Genomic DNA, 10,305 nt, shown 5'->3' on the forward strand with positions numbered 1-10,305 from the left:
AACAGACAGACAGAGTTAAAACAGTTTGGGCAGGGTGAGAAAAAAAAAAGTATATCTTTGTGTGGCGTTTTATTTTGTATAAATTATTGCTTGTTGCAAACGGACAATAAAGTCTGATGAAAAGTCAAGTCTTTCTCTCTCTCTCTCTCTCACACACACACACACACACACACACACACACAGAGCGATCCTGTATGTCAAGGATAGGCTTGATGTCTTTGTCCACAAAGCTGCAGATGACCTTTGGTTTGTGAACATTCAGGGATCAAGAGCGTGGGCAGGTTTCACAGGGGAACGGCGGTGGATTCCTGTTGAGTGGAGGTTGTGCATGATGTGAATTTCCCTCTCACAGCCGTGCATATCTGGGGGACGCCACGCAGATGGAGTTGTGGATGGCAGCACGGGGGGAGCCTAAACTACGGAGACTATGTGGGCAGGACTCCTCTCAATGTAATACGACAGAATGACTAAATCCGCATCTGTTCCTTTCACAGGTTTTTCCATAAATCTCTGTGGATGCTTCTCCACTAGAACAATCAGGCATACACGTGTTCTGTCAGTTTTTTGCAGAAGCGTGCTGCTGGTGTTTTGAGATCAGCCCCCCCCCACCAAACAAATGACACAATAAGGGCAGAGAATTTTTTGTGGGGAAATCTTGAACACATTCACAACTGTGACTGTAAGCATGTTTCCTGACTCTGTTCTAGGCTCTCTGCTTTTGTGCGCATTACAGGAACTCTTGCCGTTTGTTTCAACAGGACCGACAGTAAGTTACATGGTGACAACATCTCTAGGGTTTGTTGTAAATCTGTCAAATGACATTCCTTGCCCTCCTGCTAGACCTTGCGGATCATGCCCAGTGATAAATGACGCTCGCTTGCTCGGAATGATGTCAAGATTAATTAATGATTAATTTGACATTATTTTATGATTCTTCATCATGCCTTTCACTATTTTACAGTACATTAAGCAGTCACTGCATATCACTAAAAAAATTGTATTCATTTATACGGTATTGCTGACCAAGAATTGCATTTGTACCCTTACTTCTGTCAGTTTAAACAGAGATTGCTTGTCTTTTAGTGGACCAGCAAAATGGGGATTTTTCCCCCCTTGCAAAACACCTTCCTTTTTTTTCCTTTTCCAGGCTGCCTGCACCAGTCAAACACTAATGGTTCCCTTCTGCATTCAGAATGGATCGAATCTGGAGATGATGTAAAATTGCTAAGTGCTGAAAGTGACTGTATTGTGTGAGTGCTGGACACCAGCCAGGCTGAAGCTGTTTCCAGTGCACACCTCTGTAAATTTGTTATGAATTTCATCCCATCTCACAGCAGACCTCACAGGAGATAAAAAGTAAATTTAATTCACATTTCCGGGCTGCAGTGCAACTCCAAAGCAGAGTCTGAAAAGAAAGAAACCTGCAGAGCTCAAAGGTCTGTACCTGAGGTGTGCAGGAAATGCACTTATAACCACAGTTCCCTTCAAAATCCTCATGATTCATTTCTGACCTTAATCCTCACAGGCACGACACCACTGTCAGTACTGTCGCCATGTCTGTCTTTGTGAAAGTAGCTAGTTATAACAATGTAACAGTCACACAGTTCTACTGTGAGAAACAGTGAGAGAGATAGCATTTCAATGGTGGCTCATCGATGACGCTCTTTAGATGCTTTTTAAATATTAGTTTAGTCTTTTCTACATTAAGTTACTGGCTGAGAAAATTGGTAACTAAAAAAAAATCTAAAATCCTGTGGAGTGTCAGGTGTTTTTTCTTATATTCTTATCTAATTTTTTCTAGATGTTTTTTTAAATTAAATAGTCTGTTCTACTACTGGCTTTTTGAGAAAATCGATAAATATCCTGTCGAGCCATGTCAGGTTTATTTCTTCTTCTATATTATGTATGGTTTCCTGAAAATATATTTTTAAATCTACTTTTGAAGCAGTTTTTTTTTTCCTTTTTATTTTTTTATTAGGACTTCCATTTAAGGTTTTAATGTGTCTTGTTCTTGATTTGTGGATTTGGATAATTAGAGTAAATTAGAGTATTAACTATTTAAATAATAACGATTATGTTTTGGGATTTAGGGGCAACTTAAACTTGTTGCCAGGTGTTAATATTGTAAGAAGAGATTAATACAGTGGGGGAAGTGTAGAAACTGCACACCAAGATGTGCATCTACCACTGAGGTTGGCCCCCGGGATGCCACCCCTACAGACCCCACCCTGTGACTACATCTGAGGTGTGAAGAGACAATAATTTGGCCACCAGCCGCCACGGTCGTTTCTTCTTTCTGTTTAAAGTCATAGGTCAAAGCAGTCATCTATTAAAATCATTATACAGGTTTAATATACAAGTTTGGTAATACAAATGAAATTCCACTAGTTCAGTTTAATAAGATGCACTGCAAACCTCCATGATTCCTCTTACAGTAAATGCATGTGTTTGTGTGAGTTTCCACTTGCTTCGATCTACAGCTTCTATTTTCCATGTCATGCCTACAAATGTTATGATTTAATTTTTCCATCTTTTATGTGGTTATCTTCTAGGTATTTTTTAATCTCTTGGTATCCATTCAATAGCCTCTTTGGTCCATCTTTGATCTGTTTTTCTTGCAATATGTCTGGACCATTGCTGTTGTCACATATTTGGTTTAGGTCATCTGCAAATCATAAGTTGTTCAAATAAGCTCTGTGTAACTTGATTCCTTTTTCTTCCAGTCCAAAATCTTTGGAGAGTCTGTGAAGAGTTTTGGATAGATTGTGTACAGGACTTTCCCCTTTACAATTCTTGATCTTGTCAGTGTCTTGGTGGAGTCGGATTGTTGATGCAGCATTTTTGTAGATATAGTTTAATAAGAATTCTTTAGGCTTCCTCAAGGTTTATATAATATTCGTTTTTTGAAATCCCAACCATTTTGGTCAAAATAAATAATACATCGGAGGTTGATGATGTTATGGCCTGTCTGAGACTTTTGAAGGATACGTTTGGCTAATGTCCAGGAATCACAGAAGCAGTAATCAGTAGGGCTGACAGATGCTGCCTGCCAGTTTGCACACGGATTAAAGATCATGACTGAACTCGGCACTGTCTGGATATGCTGACACAACTGAAGAAAACTGCAGAATCATTTAGGTTGTCAGATTTCATCAACAATATACAATGCCAATCATTATAAAATAACGAATCAATGTGTTTTCAAATAGTACTTTATTATTATTCATAATTTCTTCTTAGCTGATGCCCAGCAGTTTCAATTGCACTGTCCGTTTGACCAAATGTGGACTGTCGTTACAATGCCTCTCAGTATTGTCGTCTCTTGACCAGATGATCTCCAGGTGGAAAACAGCCTCTCTCTGCCTCTGACAGGTTCATTATCCCTGGTTTCAGTGTAGCGACGGTTGTCCTCCTCACAGGTTGGTCTGGTAACTGGCGTCCTCCTCACTGCTCTGGAGTAGGGGCTGCGTCTCGCCAAAAGAAGCCCTTCTTCTCTTCTTCCTCTGCTGTCTGCGCCAGACCAGAGCAATCGCTGCTGCCACTATTGCTGCCACCAGAGCCCCGATTATCCCAGCTCCCACAAGCCACCTCCAGATTTGTTGGGCTTGGTCCAGGTAAGGGTTCAAGACCTCCTGTAGGAACCTTTGTCCTTGGGGGATGAGAGAGAAGGAGAGAGTTTAAATACATTGGGACATTCTGATCATAGAATCTGATCCTTTTCAGAGTTGTATTACTAATATACAGAATGCATTGGTAAAAAGGGATACTATTATGAATACTAATAAGAAGATGGTAACTTAATTATTTTAAAATTTCCTCATAGAAATCCAAGAGCTGTTAATTTAACTATGGATAATGGTGCCCCCTGCTGTTACATCAAACCAGTGCTGCAAAACACTCAGAAATCTTAATAAGATACCAAAACCTTGAAGGCTGACTTTTTAAGGCTCACCAGTCTCAGCTAGTCTGTTAGCATGAACACAGAAACTATTCTCCAATGCATAATATGCTGTAGTGTGTGTGTGTATATAATGTTTATAAAGTATACAGTGAGGGGAAAAAAGTATTTGATCCCCTGCTGATTTTGTACGTTTGCTCACTGACAAAGAAATGATCAGTCTATTTCCCTCATTAACATGCAAATCAATTTATAACTTTTTTGAAATGCGTTTTTCTGGATTTTGTTGTTGTTATTCTGTCTCTCACTGTTAAAATACACCTACCATTAAAATTATAGATTGATAATTTCTTTGTCAGTGGGCAAACGTACAAAATCAGCAGGGGATCAAATACTTTTTTCCCTCACTGTATATATTAAAGAAATGTATACTAATCGCATTCTTCTAGAATCACAATGTTTTGTCAACCAGCAATTCGTTTAGTCAAATCTTTACAAAAACTAAGAAAACCATTTAGAAATCCTTGCTTAAATACACACATGCATACAATTGTAACTTCATTCTACAAATACGGTCATCTTGACCAAAAGGTCTGCTTTTTCTCTAACTTTAACAGAAATCTGCAGTATACGGTGTGTGGAAAGTCTACTTTTTTGGGATATATTCTATATATATTCTTTCGAAAGCATCTGTTAAAAACTGTATCTGGTTTGGTGATTTATTTTATTTGAATGACTCTTGTGATTATCAGGTACCCTGCATATCTGCATCCATTAATTGAATTTGCTTTTGGAAGGATTAACTCCTTAAGGGCTGTTGATGACAGTTGCTCTGGGACTTTCCATCACAAGACTAAAATACGATCCACAGAATAAGAGTTATTTTTATGTACACATTAACAATTTCAGGTTAAATTCTATTCAGAAATATTTCTATTTGACTGCATAATTGGAATAATTAGCCAACATCTACTCTGTAAACTCTGCCCAGTCATTTGTTACTGCTCCTAGTAAACCCAACCCAAATCATCAAAAGTAAAATATAAAATAGAGGATTGTGAAATTCAAGCTATACAGTGACTCACCTGGATCTAACATATAGGCATAGGTATATCCAAACTCTTTGGAAGACAGGAAGTAATCTCCATTCCGGAAGAGGGGCATGAATGGCACCATATAATAGCCATCGTTGTGTCCAATTGGGGCATTGGCAGTTGGGTAGACCGTTCTGGGAGGATTATGTCTCCTCAGCCACTGCTCAAAGATGCTAAACACAAAACAATGAATATCACAAAGGGAAAAAAATACGTTATTTATTTATTGTAAAAAAGGTTGTGAATCAAAGTCACCGTATTCTTATCCAGCAAACCATAATATATATATTTTCAAATGTAGCCTCATTTAAGGTTTAAGAAAAGTAATCTGTATAAAGAAATCATCACCTCTTAATACAAAGAAAACTAATTCAATGGAAATGGAGCTGGCCTTTTAGGAATTTGAAACAACACTCGGGTTTTCCCCAGAGATTGCAAATGCCTTCCTACAGCTGAAGAAACACTGTTTAATATGGAAACTGTGTTAAGATTAACTGCGTTAATGTGAAAAAAATTAAAGTGTCACTATATCAACGCCTGACAGACCTGATGCTATTAATAACAATACAGCAAACTCTGAGAGGGACTCTACAATTTTAAGAAGCCTCATAAGCTTCACCTACAACTGCTGGTAAATACATGTTTATAATCAAATGAAAAATATGAAATAATGTCCACTTACTCACCTGTCAACAAAAGCGTGATGGATGATAAAAATTGGATCATTAGCTGAGCCTTGTACTGAAGACATGGAGCCATTCATGAACACATGGAGTGAGTTATGCATGCTGCTCTGCGAAGTGGTGGCTATACCATTGGCAGGATTTGAAAAACCTAGGTCAAAGGCATAAACAATAGTGCAATTAATAAAATATATCATGTTCCCCAAAGTAATCAGAGTTGAGCACCAGTCATGAGCAGGATCATTTTTCCAATTATAATTAATTCAGCCCCAAACTTGTTGCTCCCCAAACTTCTTTAGAGTTCTTTTCAAGGCACATAACTGCTTATATCAACTTGCATTGTGAGAATACCAAGTAAATATGTTTCTGGTGTGGTTCATCATCATAATATTATTATTAATAATAAAAATACATAAATGCCCCTACTCTCAAATTCAAAATCAGCAAGATTATATGTATATATATACACACTCACCTAAAGGATTATTAGGAACACCACACTAATACTGTGTTTGACTCCCTATCGCCTTCAGAACTGCCTTAATTCTACGTGGCATTGATTCAACAAGGTGCTGAAAGCATTCTTTAGAAATGTTGGCCCATATTGATAGGATAGCATCTTGCAGTTGATGGAGATTTGTGGGATGCACATCCAGGGCACGAAGCTCCCGTTCCACCACATCCCAAAGATGCTCTATTGGGTTGAGATCTGGTGACTGTGGGGGCCAGTTTAGTACAGTGAACTCATTGTCATGTTCAAGAAACCAATTTGAAATGATTCGACCTTTGTGACATGGTGCATTATCCTGCTGGAAGTAGCCATCAGAGGATGGGTACATGGTGGTCATAAAGGGATGGACATGGTCAGAAACAATGCTCAGGTAGGCCGTGGCATTTAAACGATGCCCAATTGGCACTAAGGGGCCTAAAGTGTGCCAAGAAAACATCCCCCACACCATTACACCACCACCACCAGCCTGCACAGTGGTAACAAGGCATGATGGATCCATGTTCTCATTCTGTTTACGCCAAATTCTGACTCTACCATCTGAATGTCTCAACAGAAATCGAGACTCATCAGACCAGGCAACATTTTTCCAGTCTTCAACTGTCCAATTTTGGTGAGCTTGTGCAAATTGTAGCCTCTTTTTCCTATTTGTAGTGGAGATGAGTGGTACCCGGTGGGGTCTTCTGCTGTTGTAGCCCATCCGCCTCAAGGTTGTACGTGTTGTGGCTTCACAAATGCTTTGCTGCATACCTCGGTTGTAACGAGTGGTTATTTCAGTCAAAGTTGCTCTTCTATCAGCTTGAATCAGTCGGCCCATTCTCCTCTGACCTCTAGCATCAACAAGGCATTTTTGCCCACAGGACTGCCGCATACTGGATGTTTTTCCCTTTTCACACCATTCTTTGTAAACCCTAGAAACGGTTGTGTGTGAAAATCCCAGTAACTGAGCAGATTGTGAAATACTCAGACCGGCCCGTCTGGCAACAACAACCATGTCACGCTCAAAATTGCTTAAATCACCTTTCTTTCCCATTCAGACATTCAGTTTGGAGTTCAGGAGATTGTCTTGACCAGGACCACACCCCTAAATGCATTGAAGCAACTGCCATGTGATTGGTTGGTTAGATAATTGCATTAATGAGAAATTGAACAGGTGTTCCTAATAATCCTTTAGGTGAGTGTGTGTGTATATATATATATATATATATATATATATATATATATATATATATATATATATATATATATATATATATAATTAGTGCATGTAGTAGTGGCTATTGCAAGCAAATACATTACTTATTCTTGCTACTAATCAAAGCTGCAGCACATGCTAAAAACCTGTTGGGAATCTTCACTAGACTAGGCAACCGAAGGGAGGGACCCCTTACCTTCTAATGCGTTTCTGAAGCTCATATTGGCAGTCCTGTCCATGGGCCCAGTTTCATACTCTGTCAGACTCAAGCAGAACTCCACCTCTGCAGACGTGGGCAGTCTGGCCACCCTGCTCCTGTCATGGCTACCAGGGTTACGCTGAATAGGCCCTTCAGAAGTCCCGTTACATAGTATCTCCAGCCTGTTGTACTCCCCTGGTTGTGTGCACATAACCTGAAGAGAGGTCACACCCATACACACTTTTATAAGCGTCTGAAAGTGTTTAAAACCAATGTTTTCTATTAGTAGCCTGATGCTGAATTTGTACAGTATTGAATAAAGTATGATTGCATTAGTTCTAATCTAAGAAACCGAACTTCTTTAGAGAAGGCGTCTAATTAAAGCGAAACTAAAACATTTAAATACGAATCCAGTACACTATGGATATTCAAATCAAAATAATGCATGGCAACTCAACACGTTTGCAGTCGTGTAATGTTTATGTTTATATAAAGCGGTAGTGCAGTAATGTAATAGATTTTAAAACTATAACATAACGTAATTCATAGTAGCACTCTTTGTATTTCTTTGTGGCACATTGTGACTACTATTAAAACGGCATCAAAGTATTTAATACATGTTTACTGTCTTTCATTTGCACGTATGTTGAATGTCTGGCTCACTGAGTTTGACTAACAATGCTACCTGTTTATACGTAATAGGTTGGATAACATTTAATTCGTAGCACCCAAAAACAATGAACTGAACCCTATTTTACTACCAAACTACACCATCCCCAGCGTTCTAGAACCAACTGATGTTTACTGATGCGTATTTACAGATCCATTCAAGAGAGCTGCAGAGATGGGGAACAGGTGCTGAATAAGCAAGAGAAATAGGGGAAGCAATACCTTCCAAGCTGAGAAGATGGAAGCTGGGTCTAGGAGGCCTGGCTTGCTGGGATTGCCGGCTCCCATTAACTCATCAGTGCAGACCTCACACCCCGGCGCGTCCCTCCAGTCCCAGTACGGGATGGTGAAGTTGTAGTCCCCAGTCAGTTTCCTGATCTCATGTTCCCAGTGCAACAGGAACACCCGGTGCCACGGCAGAAAGCCCGCCGACTCGTGGGCGAAATCAATCGCCGTCCACACGTTGTTGGCCCCCCCCAGGAACGCGTCCCGGGACGAGTAGTAGTGCATCCACACGAACAGGTCATAGACGCTGATGTCCGCAAACAGGGGGGTCGTGCCGTTGTTCATCTCGGCGTAGGTGCCGGTAGCGATCACATACTGGGTGCTGATGGTGGTCTTGGCCAGGTTCAGGTAGGAGATGAATTTGTTCTTCTCAGCCGGTGTCAGCTGCAAGATGTTCCTCCTGATGGACTCCCTCCTCTCGGCGCAGTTGGCTCCAAAGTAGCCAAATTTGCAGTCGCCACAGTTCACGCCCATGTAGTTGCCCGCACACCGGCAGGTCCGGTTATAAAAGACCAAGGGCCACCTTTCTCTGTCGTCCAGGTCGGCGTGGGGGAACTGTGGCCCGTGGGGGAGGTCTATGATGGTCACATCTTGACAGGACCCTCTACCAGAAAGGGCGCCGCAGGCCGTGCCGTCTCCTTCCCACAGCGGGCAGCACTGCTTGGGCACCAGGGCAGCGGCCGTAGCGCAGGCTCGGGGGAACTGCTGCCGTGTCAAGTGCACCAGCTGCAACACAGTCAGAAGACCTAAAAACAGCGACATCCCTATCTAGTGCTCACGACGCCTTGGCAATGTATCTTGAACAATCAATTGCTTTAAGAGGAAACAAGAAAAAAGTTTGCTGCCAATTTATACCTCCCCTCCCCTCTCTCTCCCCTCTCCTGTTATATTTCACATCACGTGCTTTGGATAATATCCCCAGTTATTCTCTCATTTGTGACCAAACCCATCACCCCTGCCCTGACACAAATATGTCATGCATTAGCTGAAAGGGGTTTCTTTTGTAACCTGTTAGATGTAGACGAGTATGCAATTGCATTTAGTGTTGGTGTTATGTTTGCTAACCAACTCCAATTATTGCAATAGTCCTGCAAACAAAAAAATCATTGTCTGTTGAACCTAATTTTAATAAGTGAGCTCAATTACTGAAATCAATAAACCATCAAAAAAGCACAAGATCAAGGCCACTGAAAATCGGAGTTTTATTGATATAAATAAATTAAATGTATCTGTTTGTATGGTTTGAAAGGATATTTAATATTTTGAACTTTTTATCTTACATTTGGATTTATCTCACTAACAGTATTTGTTATGTCATCAATTCATTTACTGAAATATTTTTCTTATTATATTATAGTCTTATTATTATTATTATTATTATTATTATTATTATTATTATTATTATTATGAGTAGTAGTAGTAGTAGTAGTAGTAGTAGTAGTAGTAGTAGTATTAATTTAACCATAGCAGACACAATTTTAAACAGTCTAATATTTCTCAAAACAGTATTTTTAAAAATATGCATGAAGATATGAATTTGATAGAATTTTGTTGGCCTTTAATTTGTCTTTGTGGCTTCAACTGCTGACTGCAAGTGATACTCAATGAGGGAGAAAAAATGAATGAGATCTTTGAAGTTAGTGTGTGAAGAACGGGGTCTCATGTTTTTCTACAATGCCATGTGCTTCCAGTGTTTCAGGCAATGCACTAACCCCAGATCATAAGCCCATCACATGATCCTGTGCCGGAGCACGAGTTATAGCTAATCCTCCAG

At 40.0% G+C, this 10,305-nt stretch overlaps 1 protein-coding gene across 1 annotated transcript; it reads right to left on the reverse strand.

Annotated features, from left to right (window-relative positions):
• Window positions 1–3,196: 3,196 nt before the first annotated feature.
• tyr (tyrosinase) lies at window positions 3,197–9,373 on the reverse strand. The gene is made up of 5 exons (XM_066699279.1): window positions 8,469–9,373; window positions 7,575–7,791; window positions 5,679–5,826; window positions 4,984–5,165; window positions 3,197–3,649 (listed from the first exon to the last, which is right to left on the reverse strand). The coding sequence occupies exons 1-5, from the start codon at window positions 9,291–9,293 to the stop codon at window positions 3,414–3,416; spliced, it is 1,608 nt and encodes a 535-aa protein (XP_066555376.1). The 5' UTR covers window positions 9,294–9,373; the 3' UTR covers window positions 3,197–3,413.
• Between the last annotated feature and the right edge of the window lie 932 nt (window positions 9,374–10,305).

The sequence above is a fragment of the Amia ocellicauda genome, chromosome 3 (assembly GCF_036373705.1).
Source record: "Amia ocellicauda isolate fAmiCal2 chromosome 3, fAmiCal2.hap1, whole genome shotgun sequence".
Lineage (NCBI taxonomy): Eukaryota > Metazoa > Chordata > Actinopteri > Amiiformes > Amiidae > Amia > Amia ocellicauda.

Coding starts and splice junctions, on each gene's coding strand:
- tyr (XM_066699279.1), bottom strand. CDS start 9,293: ATGTCGCTGTTTTTAGGTCTTCTGACTGTGTTGCAGCTGGTGCACTTG. Junction 5,166..5,678: donor CATCACGCTTTTGTTGACAG/GTGAGTAAGTGG, acceptor TTTTGTGTTTAG/CATCTTTGAGCAGTGGCTGA. Junction 3,650..4,983: donor TGCCTATATGTTAGATCCAG/GTGAGTCACTGT, acceptor TCATCCCCCAAG/GACAAAGGTTCCTACAGGAG.